The 27,575-nt window shown below is 40.2% G+C and overlaps 1 protein-coding gene across 1 annotated transcript; it reads right to left on the reverse strand.

Moving 5' to 3' along the window:
• Positions 1 to 375: 375 nt before the first annotated feature.
• LOC141252992 (eosinophil peroxidase-like) lies at positions 376 to 27,040 on the reverse strand. Its single transcript, XM_073670746.1, has 14 exons — positions 26,980 to 27,040; positions 26,727 to 26,812; positions 23,489 to 23,582; positions 22,821 to 22,996; positions 20,721 to 20,841; positions 20,413 to 20,542; positions 19,527 to 19,733; positions 17,840 to 18,161; positions 17,253 to 17,413; positions 14,572 to 14,824; positions 12,777 to 12,947; positions 10,172 to 10,409; positions 6,978 to 7,189; positions 376 to 704 (listed from the first exon to the last, which is right to left on the reverse strand). The coding sequence occupies exons 2-14, from the start codon at positions 26,800 to 26,802 to the stop codon at positions 682 to 684; spliced, it is 2,184 nt and encodes a 727-aa protein (XP_073526847.1). The 5' UTR covers positions 26,803 to 26,812; positions 26,980 to 27,040; the 3' UTR covers positions 376 to 681.
• Between the last annotated feature and the right edge of the window lie 535 nt (positions 27,041 to 27,575).

Here is a 27,575-nt window from a genome sequence, read left to right on the forward strand (position 1 = left end):
CTCCCTGTGGAGGCACTGCAGGGAGATTAAACACTCACTAGCAGGTCCTACATAGAATAGAGCTAATGACTGGGGGGTCCCAGCAGGAGGACACTTGAAGGGCCCCATTCTAAGAATTAAATGAATGATATTGTGAGCTGCACATTTATAAGGAATGTGCCATGATGGAAACAATGCGAAAGGCAAATAAATGTTTCCATGATAGTCAAACAAGGGCCTGAGTGTTCTTATAATCAACTTTTCTCTAGCAAACATGTAAATATATTTTGTCCTTCAAATTATTTTCTGTCCAAGGATCCATCGTTTTGTACTTTTCCACGTAGGTACAAATGTAGTTAATACAATTTACAGTATAGCTATAAAAAATGAAATCACTTTTTTCCTTCATATTGATTTTTATTAAAGGATTACAATATCAGTGTGATTATACCTGAAGTAGCAGCAATTGAAAGCAATGTCATTAGTTCTAGTCCTTGAAAGTGCTGCTATCTGCTGCTATATACAGCGTGGCACCCCGGGCTGATACCACCTCCAGCCTCACTAACGGCTCGCACTTTACACGCACAGCACAATACAGGCTTTTCTCGTCTAGCATATTACAGTGATCGGCATTCTGCATCCTATGTCAGATGGACGTTCAGCTCTATATAAAACATGGCATAGCACACCTCTGTCACTGCTTTATTCTTCAGAATCTTCAACTTCTGGGAAACAAAATGAAAGAGAGAAAATGATCTTACATTTTCTACATATAAAGGTCCTAAATGCCATGAAAAGATATACATCATAGCCCCCAGGGGAATAGATTGTCATCTAGAAGATGTCTGCAGATGTGAACCAGATCACGGCCACCTTACAGGTAAATGAGCAGACGGTTGGTTTGAAAAGAATCTGCATTGATATGTTTCTATTCATTCCAGATATTAATGGATAGTAACATTGGGTTATGATGAGCGGAGAAGTGTAGCAAAGAAATACGTAAAACTGATGGAGCCATTAGAAGTCTGGAATCTGTCAGGATCGTAGTAGATCAATTGCATGTGCCATGGACAGAATGACACTTCAGAGCCCTCATTGTTAAGTTAGGGTTATTTAAATGGGTTTTCACTTCATAACTATCTTCAGATGCGTTTAAAGTGTAAATACCGTGTTTCCCGGAAAATAAGCCCTAGAATGATTTTACAGGATTTTTGGAGTATGCTTGAAATAGAAGCCCTATCACAAAAATAAGCCTCAGTTACAGTCATGGCCAGCGTTAGCAGGGGGGATGCTGCAAACTAGACAATTACCCAGGGTCCCCACTCGCTTAGGGGTCCCAAGCATTTCTATTCCAAGGTTAAGACTGCTTAAGGACCTTTGGTGACATCACGGTCAAGTAACCGTGATGTCACCAAAGGTCCTTTAACTGCAGGAGTCTAGAGGAACTGAAGAGGAGACAGGCTGGTATACCTGGTATATATTGTATGTGCAGTGTGTGTATATACATGTGTATGTATGTGCTGTGTGTATTTGTATATACATGTGTATGTGCAGTGTGTGTGTATGTGCAGTGTGTATATAAATGTGTGTGTGTGTGTATATATATATACATGTGTATGTCCAGAGTGTGTGTATATACATGTGTATGTGTAGTGTGTGTGTATATAGAGGTGTGTGTGTATATATACATGTGTATGTCCAGTGTGTGTGTATATACATGTGTATGTGTAGTGTGTGCATATAGATATGTGTGTGTATATATACATGTGGATGTCCAGTGTGTGTATATATACAGTACAGACCAAAAGTTTGGACACACATTCTCATTTAAACATTTTTCTGTATTTTCATGACTATGAAAATTGTACATTTACACTGAAGGCATCAAAACTATGAATTAACACATGTGGAATTATATACTTAACAAAAAAGTGTGAAACAACTGAAAATATGTCTTATATTCTAGGTTCTTCAAAGTAGCCACCTTTTGCTTTGATGACTGCTTTGCACACTCTTGGCATTCTCTTGATGAGTTTCAAGAGGTAGTCACAGGAAATGGTCTTCCAACAATCTTGAAGGACTTCCCAGAGATGCTTAGCACTTGTTGGCCCTTTTGCCTTCACTCTGCGGTCCAGCTCACCCCAAACCATCTCGATTGGGTTCAGGTCTGATGACTGTGGAGGCCAGGTTATCTGGCGTAGCACCCTATCACTCTCCTGCTTGGTCAAATAGCCCTTACACAGCCTGGAGGTGTGTTTGGGGTCATTGTCCTATTGAAAAATAAATGATGGTCCAACTAAACGCAAACCGGATGGAATAGCATGCCGCTGCAAGATGCTATGGTAGCCATGCTGGTTCAGTATGCCTTCAATTTTGAATAAATCTCCAACAGTGTCACCAGCAAAGCACCCCCACACCATCACACCTCCTCCTCCATGCTTCACGGTGGGAACCAGGCATGTAGAGTCCATCCGTTCACCTTTTCTGCGTCGCACAAAGACACGGTGGTTGGAACCAAAGATCTCAAATTTGGACTCATCAGACCAAAGCACAGATTTCCACTGGTCTAATGTCCATTCCTTGTGTTCTTTAGCCCAAACAAGTCTCTTCTGCTTGTTGCCTGACCTTAGCAGTGGTTTCCTAGCAGCTATTTTACCATGAAGGCCTGCTGCACAAAGTCTCCTCTTAACAGTTGTTGAAGAGATGTGTCTGCTGCTAGAACTCTGTGTGGCATTGACCTGGTCTCTAATCTGAGCTGCTGTTAACCTGCGATTTCTGAGGCTGGTGACTCGGATAAGCTTATCCTCAGAAGCAGAGGTGACTCTTGGTCTTCCTTTCCTGAGGCGGTCCTCATGTGAGCCAGTTTCTTTGTAGCGCTTGATGGTTTTTGCAACTGCACTTGGGGACACTTTCAAAGTTTTCCCAATTTTTTGGACTGACTGACCTTCATTTCTTAAAGTAATGATGGCCACTCGTTTTTCTTTACTTAGCTGCTTTTTTTCTTGCCATAATACAAATTCTAACAGTCTATTCAGTAGGACTATCAGCTGTGTATCCACCAGACTTCTGCACAACACAACTGATGGTCCGGACCACATTTATAAGGCAAGAAATCCCACTTATTAAACCTGACAGGGCACACCTGTGAAGTGAAAACCATTTCCGGTGACTACCTCTAGAAGCTCATCAAGAGAATGCCAAGAGTGTGCAAAGCAGTCATCAAAGCGAAAGGTGGCTACTTTGAAGAACCTAGAATATAACACATATTTTCAGTTGTTTCACACTTTTTTGTTAAGTATATAATTCCACATGTGTTAATTCATAGTTTTGATGCCTTCAGTGTGAATGTACAATTTTCATAGTCATGAAAATACAGAAAAATCTTTAAATGAGAACGTGTGTCCAAACTTTTGGTCTGTACTGTACATGTGTATGTGTAGTGTGTATATAGATGTGTGTGTGTATATATACATGTGTATGTCCAGTGTGTGTATATAGATGTGTGTGTATATATACATGTGTATGTCCAGTGTGTGTGTATTTACATGTGTATGTGTAGTGTGTGTATACAGATGTGTGTGTATATACATGTGTAGTGTGTGTGTATACAGATGTGTGTGTGTGTATATATACATGTGTATGTCCAGTGTGTGTGTGCATATACATGTGTATGTGTAGTGTGTATACAGAAGTGTGTGTGTATATATACATGTGTATGTCCAGTATGTGTGTATATACATGTGTATGTGTAGTGTGTGTATACAGATGTGTGTGTGTATATACATGTGTATGTGTAGTGTGTGTAGTGTGTATACAGATGTCTGTGTGTATATATACATGTGTATGTACAGTGTATGTGTATATACATGTGTATGTGTAGTCTGTGTATACTGATGTGTGTGTGTATATACATGTGTATGTGTAGTGTGTGTATACAGATGTGTGTGTGTATATACATGTGTATGTGTAGTGTGTGTATACAGATGTCTGTGTGTATATATACATGTGTATGTGCAGTGTATGTGTATGTGTAGTGTGTGTATACTGATGTGTGTGTATATACATGTGTATGTGTAGTGTGTATACAGATGTGTGTGTGTTTATATACATGTGTATGTGCAGTGTATGTGTATATACATGTGTATGTGCAGTGTATGTGTATATACATGTGTATGTGCAGTGTATGTGTATATACATGTGTATGTGTAGTGTGTGTATACTGATGTGTGTGTGTATATACATGTGTAGTGTGTGTATACAGATGTGTGTGTGTATATACATTTGTATGTGTAGTGTGTGTATATACAGTGCTGGCCAAAAGTATTGGCACCCCTGCAATTCTGTCAGATAATACTCAGTTTCTTCCTGAAAATGATTACAATCACAAATTCTTTGGTCTTATTATCTTCATTTAATTTGCTTGCAAGGAAAAAACACAAAAGAGAATGAAGCAAAAATCAAATCATTGATCATTTCACACAAAACTCCAAAAAAGGGCCAGACAAAAGTATTGGCACCCTCAGCCTAATACTTGGTTGCACAACCTTTAGCCAAAATAACTGCGAACAATCGCTTCCGGTAACCATCAATGAGTTTCTTACAATGCTCTGCTGGAATTGTAGACCATTCTTCTTTGGCAAACTGCTCCAGGTCCCTGATATTTGAAGGGTGCCTTCTCCAAACTGCCATTTTGAGATCTCTCCACAGGTGTTCTATGGGATTCAGGTCTGGACTCATTGCTGGCCACCTTAGAAGTCTCCAGTGCTTTCTCTCAAACCATTTTATAGTGCTTTTGGAAGTGCGTTTTTGGGTCATTGTCCTACTGGAAGACCCATGACCTCTGAGGGAGACCCAGCTTTCTCACACTGGGCCCTACATTATGCTGCAAAATTTGTTGGTAGTCTTCAGACTTCATAATGCCATGCACACGGTCAAGCAGTCCAGTGCCAGAGGCAGCAAAGCAACCCCAAAACATCAGGGAACCTCCGCCATGTTTGACTGTAGGGACCGTGTTCTTTTCTTTGAATGCCTCTTTTTTTTTCCTGTACACTCTATGTTGATGCTTTTTCCCAAAAAGCTCTACTTTTGTCTCATCTGACCAGAGAACATTCTTCCAAAACGTTTTAGGCTTTCTCAGGTAAGTTTTGGCAAACTCCAGCCTGGCTTTTTTATGTCTCGGGGTAAGAAGTGGGGTCTTCCTGGGTATCCTACCATACAGTCCCTTTTCATTCAGACGCCGACGGATAGTACAGGTTGACACTGTTGTACCCTCGGACTGCAGGTCTGCTTGAACTTGTTTAGATGTTAGTCGAGGTTCTTTATCCACCATCCGCACAATCTTGCGTTGAAATCTCTCGTCAATTTTTCTTTTCCGTCCACATCTAGGGAGGTTAGGCACAGTGCCATGGGCTTTAAACTTCTTGATGACACTGCGCACGGAAGACACAGGAACATTCAGGTCTTTGGAGATGGACTTGTAGCCTTGAGATTGCTCATGCTTCCTCACAAATTGGTTTCTCAATTCCTCAGACAGTTCTTTGGTCTTCTTTCTTTTCTCCATGCTCAATGTGGTACACACAAGGACACAGGACAGAGGTTGAGTCAACTTTAATCCATGTTAACTGGCTGCAAGTGTGATTTAGTTATTGCCAACACCTGTTAGGTGCCACAGGTAAGTTCCAGGTGCTGTTAATTACACGAATTAGAGAAGCATCACATGATTTTTCAAACAGTGCCAATACTTTTGTCCACCCCCTTTTTTAGGTTTGGTGTGGAATTGTATCCAATTTGGCTTTAGGACAATTCTTTTTGTGTTTTTTCATTGAAGACAAATTAAATGAAGATGATAATACCAAAGAATTTGTGATTGCAATCATTTTCAGGAAGAAACTGAGTATTATCTGACAGAATTGCAGGGGTGCCAATACTTTTGGCCAGCACTGTACATGTATGTGTATGTGCAGTGTATGTATGATGACATGATTATATTTGAACAAATGTTGATTTTTTTGTTGTTCAAGGATAAACGTGGATTGTTATTCATGGAAAAAAGTAAGGCATTCCCTGAAAATAAGCCCTAGCCCATCTTTTGGACCAAAAAATAATATAAGACTCTGTCTTTTTTTCGGGGAAAACACAGTATATGCAGCTTACTAGTTGACTGGCTTATTTAATAGCTCGGCCAGCATAGCCAGAGAAAAGGGTTGGCTTACAGGGAATCTGTCAGAATGATCCCTCTTCTACCCAAACTGTTTATATGGTAATGTTTTTTTCCAAAAGATAATATCATACACGTAGTTACTTATAAAATCTAATGCTCCCGGATGGAAAAAAATTGCAATAAATAAATATGCAAATAAGACTTAAGAGCTTTCTTTGTGATCAGAACATTTCCTATGCCTCTGCCTCCATGGCCAGATTACCCACCTTTCTCTACTTCACTGACAGCTCAAAGGTTGTGTAGTCTGTAGTCAGGTTGAGCTGTCTGTAAAGTAGAGGAAGGTGAGGCTCGGAAAGTGCTATGACACTCCCAGAGCACTTAAGCCTAATTTGCATACAATAATTTGCATATGAATTGAAACTGTGATTGTTCAGTCATGGAGCAACAGATTGCACAAGTAAATGAATGACATTACCTTTCAGAGAGAAATATGACCATATAAAGATATTGGGGGAAATTAATCATTTTGACAGATTCCCTTTAATTATTGAAATCAGCCAGCCCCCTTAACACAGAGCTGGAAGTGTAGCTCTTGAACTTGGGACTGTTGCAGATATTTTCATGTCGGGCACTTTTCCTCATATAAGTTAATTACAAACTAATATTTTAAACAAATCTAAAAATTTTTTTTTTTTCAAGTGGGCAACCCCTTTATCTGTTGCATGTTTCAGTGGCAAATAGGCAGCATAGAAAACCTTGGTAGGTGAAGAGGGACAAAAATGTAAATAAAAGGTCTGTGATTGACTGGTTATTGGCATTTATACAATGAAGCGCATACCTGATCCGCTCTTCCTTCTTCTCCAAGGACTCAGATCCAAAGTGGGAATCTGTGAGCAATTTACAAAATTTCTTGGAAAGGTATTTGCTAAGAACACATTCCGAGGAACTTGGGAGATAGCGGTGTTGTCACAGATGACTCGAGACATTGTCACTCTATCAAGAGCTCTCTTCTGAGCAATTGTAAACTCAGAAGATCTTTCATAGTAAAATCTGATAAAAATAAAGTGAAATATATGTTAATCATTAGCACTTGATTTTGAAATTTACATTGGAGAATATGTGATGTTCTCAGACTCTCTACACCTACGATAATGCATACAAGCAGTGATCTGGTTACTATGTGCACTATTGTCACTTTTTATTATACCTCCCAATTCTCCTGCAACATCTGTGAGGCTCCCAGATTCTTGTAAGAGCTGGCAAATCACCTGGGAACCACTGAAACCTCATAGCTTGACCTGAAAAGAGGTTGTGGCAATGGGTACCAATTTTCAATGGCGCATGCCTTAGAGTTGGCAAGAATGGAAAATTTATTTATTAGCTTTGGAACAGTTGTAGTAGAAAGCAATTGTATCTAGACCCCCTGTCAGAAGCCTTTCACCTAGTTAAATCAGACCTCCCACTTTGTACTGATGAGGGGCAAAGACTCTGGAACACGTCAGCAAATGGATTGTCTGTTTTGGCTTCTTATCCTAGGTCATGTGGTGAGGCTAGTTCAATGGTCGACATTGACTTTTAGGATTGATGGTGGCGCTAGAGTTCAATTCTTTTTCCTCTCTAAAGAGCTTATTAGCATATTTAAATTCGCAGATGAGCATTGCATGGCCTATAAGTCCTTACACCAGCTTGGTACTCTCCAAAAGGAGAAACGTTACCCCTTAGAACTCCTGACACAGATCTCTCATTTAGCCAAATCAGACCTCCTGTTTTGTACTCATGAGGGGCAATCACCCTGAAACTCGTTTGGTTTCTTATCTTAATTCATGTGGCAGAGCTCATTAAAGGGTCAATATTAACTTTTTGGATTGCTACCCCCAATAGTTAAATTTCAAGTGTTCTTCCTCTCTGAAAAGGCTACTTGTATACCAGAAGCAAAGCAAGATGTTTCTGAGTCCCTATGCAAAATCTGTACAGGGCCCCTACCTAGCACGTTCTATTTATTAATCATGGCATTCAATGGGACATTAAGGCTTTTGGGCCTTCATTAAACATGTACAGTATTTAACTGTTACCTCTACAAGCCCTATAAATCTGGTGTCTACACGTGGAAAGTCATGAGAAAAACTAAATACACTTTCCTTGAATTCCATGGTTTTACGTATTGGAACACGAAAAAAAAAACATCTTGTCCTTAGAAGGTCATGAAATTAGGTAAAAAGAACCTCAGATGAACAACAGCACATGTCAAATTACATGTAATGAGGTATGTGAAAAATAAAGTACACCCTATGAATCAATAACTTGTAGAATCAAATTTAGCAGCAATAACTTAAAGTAATCATTTCTTGTATGACGTTATTACTCTCTCACATTGTTCTGGATGAATTTAATAAATATTAGAAATTTAGAAATCTTGCAATTTTCACACTGGCCACTGGGGCTCTTTTAGACTCAAACTTCCTGTTGTTTCAGGAAATGTAAATGTACATTATCATCAATGAACAGTTAGACCCTATCTTTTGTATTGAAGCATCTCAGTGTCCAAAAGTTATAGTGAAGAGAGTGAGCAGGGGATGTGACATCACCTATTGTGAATGGTAGATGCTGTGATATCAGCTGTGTACAGAGGTGTTACCTGTCATTATAACCCTTCCTCTGATGATAATGAGCCTGCAGAAAACTCTTCTGATAGGACACATAGTATGAATCAGTGTGAAAATTGCAATATTATTAATTTTGCTTTCTAATAAAGATCATGATCTGAAAAAAAAAACATTGCAAACATTTAAAAAAAAAAACATGTAACACAATGACCTAATTTAATTGGTCACATTCACTCCTAGCTCATTGAGATTTGTAAATATTCATTTATGCACAGCTCTCTTAAGGTCCCGCCAGAGCATTTCAGTTGAGTTGAAGTCTGGACTTTGGAATATTGCAACACCTTAATTTCTTTGTTTTTCACCATCCCGATTTGCTGAAGTGCTTGGGATCATTGTCCTGTGCAATCACCCAGTTTTGCACAAGCTTTAGCTTTTGGATAGATGGTCTCACATTTGACTCTAGAAAACGTTTGTATACAGAAGAGTTCATGGTCAACTCTATGACTGCAAGGTACACAGGTACTGTGCCTGCAAAAGAAGCCTAAATCCTCCCCCCTCCACCACCGTGCATGACAGTTGATGTCTGCGCTTATATCCTGTGTTTGGTTTTTGCCGAATATGGTGCATTGCTCCAGCAGTCTTGTGGTTTGTTCAGATGTAACTTTGTAAACTTTAGCTGTTCTGTCACATTCAGTTTTAGAAAGAAGAGGCTTTCTCCTGGCAACTTTTCCAAACTTTTTGTCATGAACTTGAACATTTACTGAGGTCTTTAGAGTCTGAGCGTTAGCTCTTAGATTTTTTGCAACTTCTCTGAGCATTGTTTGACCTTGGGGTGAATTTGCTGGTATGTCTACTCCTGGGAAGATGGTCATCAGTCTGTGAATAATCTGTATCACTAGAATGATGGCATCAAAATTGTCTCGAATTGGCCTTTGAACCCCAGATTGATGGGTAGAACAATTTCTTATATAAAATCTTTGCTAATGTCTTTCCTCCTTGGCATTGTGTTAAAACATTCCTGAATGCTCCAGACCAGCATACAGCCAAATGTTCTTCTATAGAGCTGGTCACTCTTGCTAATGAACAAGTTATCAAGGGCAGTGGATTAGCAGCACCTGGCTGCTACTTACCCCCTTAAATGTTAAGGAAGCTTTGAGGGTGTACTTAAGTTTATGTAAGATTAGCATTGACATGATTTCATTTTTCATGTCATGTTCAACTGAGGTCATATTTACCTAATTTTAAAACCTTCTAAGTACCAGATTATTCTTATTATTATATTACTGACACATAACACTATAAAATTCAAAGAGGGTGTACTTAGTTTTCTGCATAATTGTATTTCCACATGTAGACATAGGGGTTGCAGAGGTGTAATTAGTTTTTCTCACAAGTATAGATGTCAACTAATGTTTCCAGTAGTACTCACCGGTCTCCATCACGGGTTCTGCGAAACTGGTTCCCAATTAAACAAGCTAACAGTTCACCAACTCGGGCATTTGGCAGGAGAGGTTCGGCAACAGCTCCGATCCAGATGTCAATATTTCTCGGTGTGCCATAAAGGGACATGAATTGTTCAGCTAGTGGTCTGTTTCTCAACACCTGTGCTAGTTCAGCTACATTACTAGGCTGAGAAAGTCCACAAAATCTTCTCCATGCATTGTATCCTACAGAAATAGGGAGGCAATGTGTAAGACATATAACTTCCATTCATGTAACCAAAAAAGAGCCAAAAATGGAGAAGTGAAACCAATATCCACAAAATATCGTGAAGGACACTGCTCACACTAATACAAAGACAAAGGAATACTTTTAAGAATAAAACATAAAATAATATTTTATTAAATGACAGACAATATTCCAGAATAAATAAATATAGAGAATATATATGATTATAGATGACTAAGGTGAAAGATACGATCGGGGGTGAGCAAAAGCAAACCCCAACAAAGAGAAAGGAGGACTCATACCCTCCTGCAGACAGCTATCCGTCTAATGTGTCCAAGTGCAAGTCTTGTGGCTCATGCCCAGATCTCAGACTACACAAGGACACAGAACAGTACAATGACTAGGTTAAAGCAAATAAAGAGTGTGACCAATCTGGTCAATAGAACCAGATAAATACAAAAATCACATAGACGTCCACATAGTATATGGTCACACATTACCTTGAGTCATATAAAGGTATAGAGGTATACGGTCTGCAGAATGGGAAACAAACAGCGCGCCTCGACGCGCGTTTCACCTGAATGGCTTCGTCAGGAACTTCCATTCAGTAAATGATGATGGTGAAGATGACAGGTTGTCAAAGAAAGGACATTCAGAACAAGCATTTTTTTTTAACAAAGGAGAAAAAATGAATATTTTCATATGGAAGACCACAATCCAATACATAGAGACAGTAACAGGGACTACTGGTCCCAGAATAGTAATATATCTGTTCTATCAAAGTTGGCAGTATTTATTGTGATGTTGTTAATTAATGACTTAAAGGGAGTCTGTCACCCCCAAAACTTAAATTTTACGGGAGGGAACTTTGCCTCTATAAAACTCATACATGTACTGTAGATTTTAGTATATGTGTTTTAGAGAAAAACTTTTTTATTACCTAAGTAAATGAGGGAGTTTCGGTGCACACTTGGTGTGGCTAAGGGCTCGGTGCACCCTTGGTGTGGCTAAGGGTTCAGTGCACCTCTCCTCCCCCTCAATTATAATACTCTGCCCCTTCCCATGGTGGTTGGCTTCGGAGCACTGCCTGATTTAACTCCTCAGCCCTGTATATTCGGACACTGGAGCAGCCGAGCACATTCATAAGCTGTGTCAGTGTGAGTAGGGACTGAGTTCTCACAGAAACAGGATGATAAAGTAGTGGTGGCTGTTGCTGAGAGGAAAGGGATGAAGACGAGCACAATTTCAGTGTAAGCACACTCTCATCGCCCTCTCCTGTGGCTGCACAATATAATGGCTGCACGCTTCGGTGTGATACTGTGTGTAGTGAGTGACTGCTATACACAGGGGAGGGTGATGACAGCACGCATGCACTGACATGGAGGTGGTGCGTACGTGCACACTGTGACTGTCAGTGTTTGTGCATTCTCCTCCCTCTCCGCTGCTTTGTAATCCTGTCTGTGGCACATGGCTGCTATACACAGGAGAGGGAGATGAGAACTCAGCACGCAATGACACCGTATGCAGGCGCTCGGCCCCTCCGGCATGTGCGGGGCTGAGGAGTTAGATCAGGCAGCGCTCCAAAGCGACCACTGCCAATCACTATGAGGAGTATTGTAATTAGAGGTGCGGAACGGTGCACTGAGCCCTTGGCCACCAAAGCCCCATCATTTACATTTGTAATAAAACTCATTTGAGCTAAGACAAGTTCCCTATATGGAGGTTTAAATAGTTCAATTTCAGTTTTGTGGGTGACAGACTTTTAAAGGTGTATACTAAGGAAAGCTATTCCTTAAGACCCTCTTACATACCTACAATCGCGGCTCGGCAGAATGTGATTTCTTAAAGATTAGACATGATGAAAACCTAAACCCTTCTTTTCCCCAACATCTTCCATTAGAGGTGGAGGAATCTATCCCTATACTACATATATTGTGAATATAGCAAATACGGAGTGCATGTATTTAGTTGGAGGTGCTGGTGGAATGGGAGTAGGATCCCAGGATACTTCGAGAAGATATTCACTGCACACTCATTGTTCAAGCAAAAGTGTAGAAATGTATTAAATGGTACAAAAATATTTAGATATGAGAGTCCTCAGTGGTTGAAACCTTTTAATGGCTAACTGAAAAGATGGTAACAAATTGCAAGCTTTCGAGGCTACTCAGGTCTCTTCATCAGGAAGATGAAGATTCAAAAAAGTGCTTCTTGGTTGCGACCATAAATAGTGATTTTTTGGTTTAAAAAAACTTTTTCAAAGAGTCGCAGCACTGAAGCCTCAGCACCCTCTTCTGAATCCTCCATGATCTTGTGGCTTCAGTATATAGTCACACACATATAAGCATCATAGGTGCCCCTTTAATTACCTGGTAAACCATGATCTCGTCCACGCTGCAAATTGATGGCTCCCAAATCAAGGCCAAGACGTTTGAACAACTCAAACAGATGTTCTCGGAGTTCATCAACCAAAATCTGGTTTTGCCTGTTCAGCTTTGCTTGATTTGCCATAAGGCCTCGAAGTAGAGGGTCAATGCCTCCTGTAGTAACAAGGAAAGTTTTCTATGTGAAATATATAGTTTAGGCCTCATTCAGAAATCAAAGCTTACACTCATACAAAAAAAAACAAAAAACAGTCCAATAATCAGCTATCACTGCTGTCCACCATGTCTTTCTGATCTAGTACAGGGACCACTTGTGCTGAGGTAAGAAGAGGCAGCTCATGCTGTCCACCCTGTCTTTCTGAGATAATACTAAATATACAAGGGGTGCAGAGGTAAGAAGAGGCTCATACTGCTGTCCGTCCTGTCTATTTGATCTAATATGGGAGATAGCAGTGTCGCGGAGGTAGGAAGAGACTGCTCACACTGCTGTCCACCCTGTCCATAACATCTGTCTTATGTTATACTAGAAATGTCAGGGGTGCTGAAGTAAGAAGAGGCTGCTCACACATCCTGTCTTTCTGATCTAATATTGAAGATAACGGGTACTAAGGAAAGAAGAGACTGTTGTCCATCATGTCTTTCTGATGTAATCCTGGAGATACCAGGTGTCCTGAGGTAAAAAGAGGCTGCTCCACACTGCTGTCCGCCCTGCCTATCTGATCTAATATGGGAGAAACCAGGAGTACTGAAGTAAGAAGAGGCTGCTCACACTGTTGTACATTCTATCTTTCTGAATGCTGAGCGGTTGCTGTGACCTGTACTACATATTGCCAAGCTATCTCCAGGTCACAGTAGTGGCACTTCCTACAAAACATGTTTACAGGTACCTATTCTACTAATATGCTAGGAAAACATATAGAATTCTGGCAAATGTTTGGAGGGTATAGACAACTTTTTGAGTTAAATAAAATGTAAATACTATGAAGCTTTATTTACTGAATTAGAGTCTTAAAATGCACCAAATTTATCAAAATGGCTTATTCTGGATGATAAATTTGGTGCACCTTAAGATTGCCAAGTGTAGGTTTACACCATCTGTCAGTTGGCTTATTTTGGTTTGCTAAGAAATTCAAGTGACAAAATTCAGACACATTTCAATGTTCCTTAAATCACCCACCATCATAGAGGTCACCCACCACCTATTGAGGGGTTTTAAAGAACATATCAAAAATACCTAATAATTGCAAGGAAAGAACAAATTAGGCCAAAGTTTTCGTCATATTGCTTCATATCAGTCCTATGTTTTGTTCAGAGGGAGTACTTACTTGCACTGAGCTCAAATTTTGCTGTTTATAGGATCAGAACAGATCAAAGCTTTAGGTAACTTAGGAATACTGTGAAATACTGTTCCAGATAATATACATTTCAGTAAGAAAATAAGAAAAGATTGGATTTTATGTGTAAAGTATGTAAAAGGTGTAAAACACAGGCCCAGGTTCTCACAGGTGAGTTACTGGAGTGAGGGACCACCCTGATTGGGTAGGCCTTGTCGCGGTGGGATGGCTTTTATGGTTTTTTTTTCATAAAAAAATGTAAATTAGGTACGCTATGTTTTTTACATGTATTGCTACTTTCTATTTACTTACTGCAGGGTACATTGTTCTTTGCAGGTTCATTGTTTTAATTCTAGGATATATTTGACCACAGTGTGAATGTGCACCTACATATTACACTTGTGTGCCGGCCCATGTTTTTGGTTTTGCAAAGTATAGTTAATTACCTTCTCTCACAACTCTCCATGTATTGAAGAATGTAAGGTGCAGAGGGACCGGGGGCAACCTTTGTGAGGTCCTGTAGTTATCCACCAATCGATAAATAAATGGCTGAATCATTGTGTGACCCATACGGAAGACCAAACTGAACACATTAGATGCTCCCGGATTCACGGACTCATTATAATTACGGTATTGAGGAAGCACTCGAGACGTAGATGAACCCAGCAGGAGGGGAAGCCAATCCTTGTAGTTTATTTTCTGGAGAAAAAAATGTAAATAAAAGAAAAATATACAATAACCTATTAGTTACAATTTATATGAGGGCAAAAAAAACATTTCTTTAAATCTTTCCTGTGGAAAACAAAATAATAAAATATTTTAGGCCTAATTTACATGTCCAACTTTGTCATACATGTGTTATCCATTTTTCAGATGGCTAGCACATGGACACATTATAGTCTACGGCTCTGTTCACATGTCTGTCTTTATTTGCAGACTGACGGTCCTACAAGGAGTTCTACTGTGATCTGACTTGTGGACTGAACGCGTCCCTTCTAATGAAAGGGTCTACCCTTCAAACAGGCAGCATATGTATGCCATCGGTGATGCCACCATGTACTGTGCTGTGCTGGCTTCTTAAAACTGGATGTGTAAAAAAGCCAGGTTTTTGCCACCTAATCTGAGGGCAACATAATGTAGGGACAGAGACCCTGATTCACACAATGTGTCACTCATTGGGTTGCTTGATGTAGTTTTCACAAAATCACTTTTTTATCAGCAGGAAATTATCACTAGAGGACTAGTAGATGTGTTGCCATATAGTCCTCCATATTCATGAGCTCTGCATAACCCCGCCTCCACCACTGATTGGCAGTTTTCTGCCTATGCACAGTATACACAGAAATATACAAATTATATAGAAGGTGATGTATCTTGAACTGTACAGTCACATTTAGGTTGTAATCTCTGTTAATATTGTTTGGTGGATTAGATAGAAGTCTTTTCTATCAGGATTTTTCAAGAAATAAGCTACAAAAGCGTAATTATATTACCTGGTGTAAATGTGCCTGTCCTCCTGAATCTGAGGTTGTTTTTCCTTTATTCCTGAGACTGTCTGTTCCTGAGAACAAATCTAGTTTTTTTTAGACATCTGGGAGTGGTCCCCAACTCTTTTATATGTGAGTCTTTTTAGGACCACGCCTAGTTGGCTAAAAAGACTAGATTTGCATACAAGAAAGAGAGGGCCATAACTCAGGGACAGAGAGGCACAGAAACAAAAAAATAAACAATGCGGAGAACAGCAGCATTTACTACCATTATAAAAATCTTATTTATGGCAAGTGACATGTCCTCTTTATATTCACATGGATAGCGGTATAAAGTCACAACCTCTAATTAAAGGGCTATACACTGGGCATGGTGAGCACTCAGAGGATACCCCCAGAGCAATCCTGTTTGAGATACACTTCCATATCTCTATAAGGCTGTGTGCCCATGATGCGTTTTTTAAGCGTTTCCGCAGCGGCAAAAACGCTGCAGAAACGCTTACAAAACGCATGGTAGAAGGCCTGCCATGTTCCCCAATGATAATCCGCATGTGCTGTGCACATCCTGTGGAAATTTCCACTGCGGATTATCACTGCGGAAAAAAACGCAGCACTACAAATTATTTTGCGGAAGTGCTGCGTTTTCGCCGCCATTGACTTGCATTAGACCGCATGGATTACGCATCACTGTATATGTAGATGCGCATTCCATGCGTTCTAATGTGCGGATGGTACCCGGGTGTAGAGGAGAGGAGACTCTCCTCCGGACCTGGGTACCATTGAAAACTGTAAAAAAAATAAATAAATAAATATATACTTACCTTCCGGCGGCCCGCACTGCGCTCCTCCTTGCTTGGCAGCAGTTCGCGATGGAATGAAGGACCTGCGCTGACGTCAGAGTCATGTGACGGGTCATGCGACACTGACGTCGGCAGGTCCTTCAGTGTACCGCTGCCAGCAGCCGGGACGGTGAAGCAAGATAGCGCGGGCCATCAGAAGGTAAGTATATATTTATTTTTTGACATTCTCTCGGGTCACAGTATATAAATCCATGCCGGTTGCATGGATTTATATAGTGTGACCAAGTTGTCAACCACTTTCCAAGTGATGCTAAAAATCACTTGGAAAGCGCTTGACAACCCGCATGCGGAAATGCATGTGAAGAACACTTCACATCCGCATGTCCCTGGCAGGAAAAACGCATGTACAATCCGCATGCACAATCCGCATGTACAATCCGCATGTACAATCCGCATGCACAATCCGCATGTACAATCCGAATGTACAATCCGCATGTACAATCCGCATGCACAATCCGCATGTACAATCCGCATGTACAATCCGCATGCACAATCCGCATGTACAATCCGCATGTACAATCCGCATGCACAATCCGCATGTACAATCCGCATGTACAATTCGCATGTGTTTTTTCTGCCAGGGAGATGCAGAAACGCTCAGGAAAAAATCCTGAGCATTTCTGCATCGTGGACACATAGCCTTATAGTTCATTTTGTATGACACATGTTCCTTCTGACAATGTGTATGGAAATAGTGGTTTAGCGTAAGAGGACAGTAGCATGTTGTCCGAGGTCATTGTAGACAATGCCTATGGTGTCCAGAAATACAGAAAGTCTCACCTGTGTAACAGCGCCAATTATTTTCCTGGTTTCTTGGAATAGTGTTTCGCCACTCCATCTTGGGTTCATCCTATGTAACACTCCAGCTATACGGTTGTGCTCTCTCACAAAGAGTGTGTGAAATGCAGTTAAACCCGGCTGTTCGCTGACACGACCATCACCTACAGTGAAAAAGTCTCTGGAATTTAGGCCATTTTCACACATCAGTTTTTTTTCTTATATGTGAAAAACGTGTTTTTCTAAGTGTGCCGGAGCCATTTTCTTAATTTCTAATATCCATTTTACAGTAAAATACAGTCAGTACATGGATGACATTTATATGCTGTCCATTGTTTTTTTCTTATCACGGGACAATTGACTTCCATTGGTGAATTTGATCCAACCTTTGTTTGGCGGATGATCGGTCCGCAAAAAAAAAAGGAAATGTCAAATGGACACAGTGATTGGAATGATCCCAGAACCTATCTGCAAAAATAATGGATCGAACATGTACCAAAAAACTGATGTGTGAACGAGCCCTTTGTCAAGAAAATAGCAGGAAGTTATCAGATAGTTGATAGACAGTACATTAATAAGTCACCACTTACCGGCTAAGAAGCACGGGAGACCAGATGACTCGTTAGTCTGCCGGCAGAAATCTTCTTCAATTCCATTTGTACTAAAAGGTAGGTAGGGGCGGCCATTATCAGAAAAGTTATTACTAACAGCCATGAGACCCAGCTGATTGGTGTTGTTACGCAGCATGTTGGCCAATTTATTGGTGCTCCCATATACTTGACTGGCGTCAACGTAAGATGTGAGGATGTTCATCTGTTCACGTATAGGCGAACCTTGCTGAAAAGCAGGACTTGAGCGGAAAAGGGGGATACAGTCACTGCGGTTAGTTATACGAGGGTCATTTGGCGGGATCTGCGGAGTTAAACACACAATAGAATTTCATGCACAGTTCTTTGACTGCTTATATTGTATAATGATGACAGAGAATGTAATTTGCTACATTTCTGCTATGAATTAGAACAATCCAAGATGTCAGGACAATGGTAGAGTAGGACCATAGATTTCACATTTATTGTGCTTAACACATAGCTTTGTGATTTTATAATTTTACTAATTATTTTGTAATTCTTTCACTATTTTCTGGAATTTGCTTATTTATGTGAACGGCATTTGGCGTATATTAATAATCCCCTCTCTTTGTTGTGCATTGCACACAACACTGCTATGAAATCATTAATGGATCATTACACCCTCTGGGGTCTCCAGTATGAAATGTTATTTTTGTCTATTTATGAGACCAACATGTATGTGATTTATGTGCAGTATTGTATAACTATTGATATCTGTTGTGGGTATGTATTTTGTGTGACGCAATGAGTATTTAAATCACTAAATCACTCAAACACTGATCAAACCCCTGGAGAAACCATTTTTGCTAAGGCGAAACCTTTGGCCAAGCCATACATCGGTGTTTCCCACGAGGTGGCGGATCTTTACATTTTCATGAATAAGCATTCCAAATCTTGTTGGTGACTATATTTAATAAATTGTTGCTGTTTCATCATCCAGGTTGTTGGATTTGCACTATGTTACTTCTCTATTGTTCAGATGTCGGCTACTGAGGAACAAAGCAGGGACACTTTAGTGTTTCTCAGCCAAATGAATACCAGCTGATACATCTATGGACATTAAATTGGACGGACAAAGTGGGGTTCATTTCTTTTGTATTCAGTTCTTCCCCTTGAGCTACACTTACGTGCATTTTTTTAAAGGGGCTCTGCACAATTATTGTGAATGAGTGTTCCTTATTTGTTGGTTGGAATGATCTTTTGGTTTGCCCAAAAGATCATCGTTCTCGGCAGCACATCGTCCTGCATAAGCAGGTCCTGTGCTGCAGAGGACAACAGCAGCTTATGTGCACTGAATGATCTATTGTAGATCTATCTGTGAAAACAGATATTAAACGACCTCAAACATGTAGCAGATCAGTGGTCTGTTGGTACCGCTGGTCAACTGGTGTAAACGGACCCTTAGGGCAGAGAAATGCAGCGGTCACAACTCAGCTGACAGGAGTGCCAACATGCGGTTTTATCACACATCAGCAGTGTTCTAATCGATTGTTCATGTCTGTGCTGGTAAACAGATGTCTGGCTTCATCATCAATGCATTATTCTGACAAACTCTATTCTTCTTGTAGTTTTTTCCTATTCTTGTTGACTCCTTATTACCAATATACATCACTAATATACACCAAAGATAATTTTAACAAAAGGTTACCCTTAGGGGGTAGCACGGTTGCTCCCGGACGCAGCTGTGATCACAGTCAATGCCTCTTAGAAAGGTTGATCTTGATGGTGTTTCTGGTGCCAGATCAAGGTCATGATCAATCCACTGTCCCCACTGCATGAACATGAGAGACCGCTGTTTGTCCAGGGTCTGTTCTCTCTCTGGGAATCGGATAATCTGATTCGACACTGCTCTTGCCTGAAAAACAACAGAACTGCTTCAAAAGTAGTAAATATAAGCAGCATTGCAAAATTATAATTAAAACAAACTTTATCGATGTTAAAGCTTTTGCCTTAATTTTGTTTTCCTCATCCTCTATAAAAAGTAAACTGCGTTAGGTGCACAAAGCAATGTAATATATTCAGGAACAGTCTAATTCCCATGCTCTTCACCCTGCCATTCACTCTTTTTGAATGAGCAGTTCATCTTCATTCTTCTAGCATTATAGGTACTGGGACTTCCTTTTGCCCACTTGAAGCTGTTGTCTAATGGCTTGCCTGTCCCAAACTGAATACCTGCATATCTTCTACAGAGAGACAAAGACCCTCCCCTAATAGCTGTCATCCATCTCATTGTGTCTTCAGAACAGGCAGAGGAGAGGAAGTTAGGCAAAAGGGGGATCCTAGTACCCAGCTGTTTGAAGTGTTTTTCCAGGCAAAAACAAGATAGTTTGTTTTTTTATTAAAATGAGTCATAGTTTGTCCATTTATTATGTTACCTATGAAATGGAATCAAGTTGTCTGAACATACAGTGACCATTTAATTTTTTCTTAAAGGGTAACATTTCCTATAGACACATCAGAAGATTGCTCTGGTGGCTTACTTCTTCATTTGTCACAAACCCGCATGACCCTAATCACTGAGTCTGTATACTCACCAGAGGTAAACGGAAACCATTGATTCTACGATCTTCGGTCCAGCCTTGAGGGAGCCCTCTCCCATCTTCATACTGAGCTGGTAGCAAGCGTGTGTACGGCCTATTGGAAACTCCAAAGTTTGGAAATCTCCTGAAGAAGCAAATGTCAGCATTATTGAAGACACGTACTGTCTATTGACATTTTTTCTGTTCCTGCCTATGCCACAATGGACCCGCTATGTCCCATGTTACCTAATGTTCATTGCTGATACATCCGAACATTAAAAAATGTTTTTTTGGGTGGACATAAGTTTAAGCCGTCTTCTCACCTGTTGTTGCACTCTCCTGTGAAGGTACGATACTGACTTTGTTGACAATTTTTTGGAAGATGTAGGAAAGCATATCCAGAAACCTTATGCAACGTATCTATCTGGTTGGCCGTCAGCAGGTCTGTTAAACACATGATAATATGATGTAACACTTATTCATGTAAAGTGCTAAATACAGGGCCCAGCAGATCCCAGACTATCAAACATTCCAGATTAATAGACAGATTTACTGAAAAAAAAAATAAAGGTGGCTTGTTTGGTTGGATATGGAACTCAACAGTAAGTTTGGTCAGCACATATAAAGGTTTGTCCAGGATTAGAAAAACATGGCTGCTTTATTTCAGAACCCGCACCTCCCTTGTCAGTGGGTTGTGTCTGTTTTTGCACCTCGATTCTATTCACTTCACTGGAGCTGGGTGGTAATTCTAGACACAACCCATGATCAAAGGTAGCACTGTCACTGAGACAAAGCAGCCATGTTTTTCTAATCCTGCACAACCCCTTTAAAGGGGTTTTCCCACTAACAAAAGTTCCTTTTAATCAAAAGATTTAGAAATAATAATAAGTTCCACAATTGGATGTGATTAAATAAAATGTTCCTGTGCTGAGATAATCTTATAAATGTGCCCCTGCTGTGTACTGTGTAATGGCTGTGTCTGACCATGTACAGAACACAGTCTGATCATACCACATCTCCTGGGCAGGGGAGGAAGGAAAGAGTATACAGACATTACAGTGTGGGATCGCAGCTGATTCTTTTTGTGAGGTAAAACATTTCACTGCCTGTTTTTTAAACAATGTTTTACTTCAAAGAAAGAATCAGCTGCGATCTCCTGCTGTCCTGTCTGTATACTCTTTTGCTTCCTCCCCTGCCCAGGAGATGTGGTATGATCAGACCGTGTTCCCGCGCGTTATATTTGCAACTTATATAGTGTGAAAGGGAACATTTTTATACACGGATGTAATGGCATGGCTGTATAGAGGTTTGTTCCTCCAATAAAAGTGACACCTTTTTTGTAGCGATCTGATGTCTACAGGGTCCTATGGAAATCAGGCTGGAAGTGCATTGGGGTGTGCCAGAGCACTTACATTGCTGCCTCCAAGTGCACTGACACTTTGCAAAAAAAGCATAATTTGTTTTGGGAGACAAGCGCCTGTACAGCCACACCACTGTACCACCACCATATGTTAAAATGTACGGACAGATTCCCTTTTTTACATGATATGTCATCACCTAATGTTCTAAGGCTTATAGCAATGTGTAGGTCGGCCTCCTAAGCGGAGTGCTGCTGGTCACTCATGCTCAGTCACTCTTCCCACATCCAGTTGTTTGGATATTAATTAACTGTTCACTGCAGACGAGTCGATATAACTTTCTTGCCCTGCGCCTTATTTCTGTTGCTGCTTTGCAGTGAACAATCAATCACCATGCAGAGACATGGCTGTGATGAGAGTTACTGAGCACGTGTGACCTTCATCATTCAGCTCATTAGATGGACCTGCACATTGCTGTACAATCTGAACACCAGGTGGCGCCATACAGTGTAAGTACTGACAGAAAAGTTAGGCTGTGTTCATGTCTGTGCAGACAGTCCACATATCTGTTCCCTTTTTGTAACAGACAAATGGAACAAGTGATCATCAGTCATGCCAACGGAAGCAGAGGAGGCCAACTCATTCTTATGGTGGTCATTTTTTAGAACAAAACTAAAAATTCTGCATGTGAAACTTTTTTTCAATTCTAAAATAACAGACACTAAACTTATTCTGTTCTTAGAACAGAACAGACATCCGGTATGTCCGAATGTGAACAGAGTCTTATGAGTTGAAGTGTGAAGACCTTTTAGAAAAGCATCATAGGTTTCAGTTTCCTGGACCCCTGAGAATATTAAATTAGGGGAGTAGGAGACTGGTATTGAATAAAGTAAAACCTTATTACTTCTTGCACAAGATGTCAAAATGTGCTGCCTGGGAAAAGGGTCAATACTATACATTAAGCACTTCCTCATCATCAGTTCCTAATGAACAGACAACTTGTGTTACTCAGGCTTTAAAATGGCTGATTTTGAGCTAAACTCGCATTGCCCCCCTCTCTGGTACCTGAGATGTTGAAGGGACGACTGTAGATGCTTTGCACCTTTTCGGTCAGAAGATCAAGCGTGGTCTCTATGTAATCAGCGGCTCGGATGTGTGTTCTGCTCGTCGCCACAGGCTGCTTGAAGTATGTCATGACATCAGATGGAGTCATGGTTCTTTTCTTAAGACGCTCTTTAAGGCTTAAAGTACAAGACATTCAATCAGCATACACCTACTTATAATAGCATATCAGTCTATAAAACATAGTGTTAACGAGTAAAAACACAACAATCAATCAGGATAAATGTGACCAATTCTAGCCGCCCTATTTCCTTATCTATATTAACAACGCAATTACTGTCATGAATGAGATCCTACTAAACTGAATTCACATTAAGGCCACGGCCCCACTATCAGTATTTGGTCAGTATTTTTTTCTCAGGAGTGGGAGTCAAAACCAGGTGAGGAACAATCAGAGAAAAGGTATAATAGAAAAAAGTCACCAATTCTGCATTTATCACCCACTCCTGGTTTTGGCTCCTACTCCTGAGAAAACATACTGACCGAATACTGACCAAATACTGATAGTGGGGAATAGTACTATTAGTACTATTCTTGCCAATAACAGAAATGAAGCAGCATACAATAGGAATATAATACAATGATAAATGCTTTGTGCCTCCAGGACTTACACATCCCTGGTGCGCTTGTAGGCAGTATCTACCAGCTTCTTGGCTTCCTTGACTGAGCTGAGAATAAGATTATTATCCAGCTCCTCCACTCCATCTGGATAATAGAAATTTATGGAATTATATGATTGAATGAGGAATGAAGAAGACAATATAATTAAATACTGTGCCCATGTCATGTTACAGCTCAATCAGATGTGAGTGATTTTTCTCAAACGGAAAAAATGAACTGAGTAAGATCAGTATTTGGTCAAAGTGTCAGATTTTACCATCAGATTTCCTTCTCGCCCCTTAAGCTTCTCCTGTTAAATAAACATGATAATTGGACAGCACACGGATTGCACACAGATGCCATCCGAGTGCTGTTTTGCATTAGTGAGTTAGACCTGTAACAAAATCGGACATCTCCCCTGGTTTTGGTGTAGACCTCTCGGTCTACAAAAAAAAAAAGAAAGAAACGGATATGTGAATAGTACTGTATACTATAATGGGCACGTGTTTTGTGAAAAACACGTATTGATCTTGTAAGTGAAAAACTGAATGAGCTCCTCAGCTACATGTAAGTTCACACTGCGTTTGTGCACCTACCAGGATGAACACACAAGAAATGCTCCCAGCTTATAGTTTAACATTCCAGCGGTCAGATTCACCAAAGGTCAAATGTGTGTTATTTTGGCCTCTGGAGAGCATGCTTCTGCATGCAGTTTCTTTAAAGGTAACATGTAAAAAAACGCTATTAACCTGAAGATATGGGATTAATCTGCGGGTTAATAGAGTTCTAAACCTGCCCGGCGCACGCACTGAGAGCTCCGCTGTCGGGAGGAAATGAACTTTACTCCTCCCAGCAGGCTGAGACTTTCAGTCATAGGGGTGTGGCCAGCGCAGGATCAGTCACCACTCAGTGCATAGCGAGCCATAGGGGTGTGGCCAGCGCAGGATCAGTCACCACTCAGTGCATAGCGAGCCATAGGGGTGTGGCCAGCGCAGGATCAGTCACCACTCAATGCATAGCGAGCCATAGGGGTGTGGCCAGCGCAGGATCAGTCACCACTCAGTGCATAGCGAGCCATAGGGGTGTGGCCAGCGCAGGATCAGTCACCACTCAGTGCATAGCGAGCCATAGGGGTGTGGCCAGCGCAGGATCAGTCACCACTCAGTGCATAGCGAGCCATAGGGGTGTGGCCAGCGCAGGATCAGTCACCACTCAGTGCATAGCGAGCGGCGGCTGTAACTGCGACCCTGGCACTAACGTTGAGCCCTAATGGTGAGCTGGCTGTCAGTCAGGGGCGTGGTTTCAGCTGCCGGTGAATGAATCCGTGCCAGCCCACCCCTATGACTGAGAGCACATGTCGGCTAGGAGGAATAAAGTTAATTTCTTCCTGACAGCGGGGCTCTCAGTGCGGGTGTTGGGCAGGTTCCGAACGCTATTAACCTGCAGATTAACCCCATATCTGCAGGTTAGTAGCGTTTTTTTTTACATGACAGGTTCCCTTTAACTGTAAAGGAAAGCACAGCAGACTGCAACTATGATATTGGACAAACACATTAACCGCCACAATCAACGGTTTTTCCATTATTCACATTAACAAAAGGAAAAAAAAAAACAACAAACATTAAAATCACCAGGAGAATATAATTTTCATTCTTATAAATGTCACAAATTGAATCGGGCACATAACATTTAAACATTCCTGTTACCCACTGTGGGTGACACATCTATTCTTTTTCTTCTCCATTTCTACTCACTAATACCATTGTGTTGCTATTTTTTCATATACAATATTAAACCTGGTGTTCATCATTTACATCACAAGAGCAGAATCAATAAATAGCTATAAGATAGATAGATATACTAGATAGATAGATAGATAGATAGATAGAATAGATAGATATACTAGATAGTTAGATATAATAGATAGATATGATAGATAGATAGATAGATAGATAGATAGATAGATAGAGGGATAGATAGATATGAGATAGATCTAATAGATATGATAGATAGATATGATAGATATAATAGATAAATATGATAGAGAGCTATAATAGATATGATAGGTAGAAATAATAGATAGAGATGATTAATAGATAGATATGTGATAGATAGATAGATAGATAGATAGATATGTGATAGATATAGAGAGATAGATAATGGATAGATAGATAGATAGATAGATAGATAGATAGATAGATATGTGATAGATATAGAGAGATAGATAGACAATGGATAGATAGATAGATAGATAGATATGTGATAGATAGATAGAAATAATAGATAGATAGATATGTGATAGATATAATAGATAGATATACAGTAATAGACCAATATGATAGATAGATATGTGATGGGCCATATTCAGATGAATATATTGGAGCAGTCATGTTTGTGGGTATCACTGGCTCCGCAGTCTCGTCCTCATGGCGGACAGGTACAGAAGTGCCTGTTATTTCAGTGCACTAGTCTAGGATATAAAACGACCCAGACTATTGCATGCTGCGATTTTTTTCCATAAGGTCTGTGTGTAAAATCACTCATGTACAATTAGCTCTTGTGATATCTGAATGCAGACAAAAACACATTAGTGTGGACGCACACAATGGACAGACAGCACGTATTTATAATGTAGATGTGTTGCCTTCACATTTAGGCGAGGGCTATGCGGAGACCTTTTACAGCACTAATAACTGATTTTAACTATAGACCTACAGTCCAAAGAAATGCAATAAGCCAAAGGCCTTCCTGTCCTGTCCTGTCCTGCAGCTGTCACTTAAAATCAATCACTAGCACTACAAAGACTCTCTGTCGTTTAGGTCTTCTGACATAGAGAAGATGATATAATTGCCGCCAAGTTGCACATCTTTTATTATCTTACATGCTAGTAAAATACACTCCAAACTTCAGACTCTTTTCAAGCCCAAGTTATTTGGAAACGTTGCAGCATATGGGCAGTGCTGCTGCTTTCTTATGCTGCATAGGGAGGATTTAATACCAACATCCTGAGATTTGGGTCTACATATTACCCCCCACACAGTGCTGCTCCAATTTTGGGTTTTCTTTTTTTTTAATCTATCCTTCATCTACGTGTTGCTGAATTTTGCACAATATAAGTTGATATTTAAATGTTTAAATGTGGCAAATGATACATACAAAAAACAAAAAGCATAATTTTCTGCAGAAGATGCCAAAGACTGATGTTGGCAGGTCAATAGGTATTAAGTATTTAAAAAATGGGTTAGTTACCGTAAAAAGAAGGTGTAACCATGTGCAATGATCCAAACACCAGAAGGAGACAACTAAGTCTCTGCAAGGAAGGCATGTCCTTACTCCTAGAATGAAAGTTAGATTTTCATAAAATTACTGAAACATAATAGCAAACATACAGTACAAAATAACATACAACTATATCTTAAGTCTGCTATAATCCAGCTGTAGCACTACTAGAAGCCACAAAGGTTCTTATGTAAGATAAGTCCTAGAACACAAGATGTCTCACCTTCTCTCTTTTGGATGCAAGTTCCTCAGAGTGAAAGGCCTTTATAAAGGCCAGCTACAAGGAGGGTCTAAGGAGGGTCTTAAGAGAGCCAAGAGGAAGTCATGGATGGAAGTTGCACTAACACAATTGAAATAACAAGAGAAAGTGACTTAAGAAATTCTCATAAAGAACTGTACAGTTTAGTTACATAATATTCTGAATTAACACACTTAAAGTAAAGGCTCCTTTGTTCCACCATTGTTGCTGGACTGCAGAACTTGGAAATCAACACTTGGGAAATAGGTTACATTTGTAGAGAAGTGTTAAAAACTGAAGAGTTCTGCTGTAAACTGCAGATCAGCTGGATAGATAGATAGATAGATAGATAGATAGATGATAGATAGATAGATAGATAGATAGATAGATAGATAGATAGATAGGAACTGATCCACAGTAACTGGAAATAACAGAAAATAACAGGGGTGCGAAGTGTCTAACCCCCACCGATCTGATACTGGTGACCTATGCTGTGGATAGGTCATCAATATTATACGCCTGGACACAAATGAACACGCAGAGTAAAATTCAACATGTTTGTAGCTTCTTGGCCTCCAACA

Source organism: Phyllobates terribilis, unplaced genomic scaffold, assembly GCF_046119375.1.
Source record: "Phyllobates terribilis strain yellow unplaced genomic scaffold, ASM4611937v1 Scaffold_2__4_contigs__length_985480577, whole genome shotgun sequence".
NCBI classification, from domain to species: Eukaryota; Metazoa; Chordata; class Amphibia; order Anura; family Dendrobatidae; genus Phyllobates; species Phyllobates terribilis.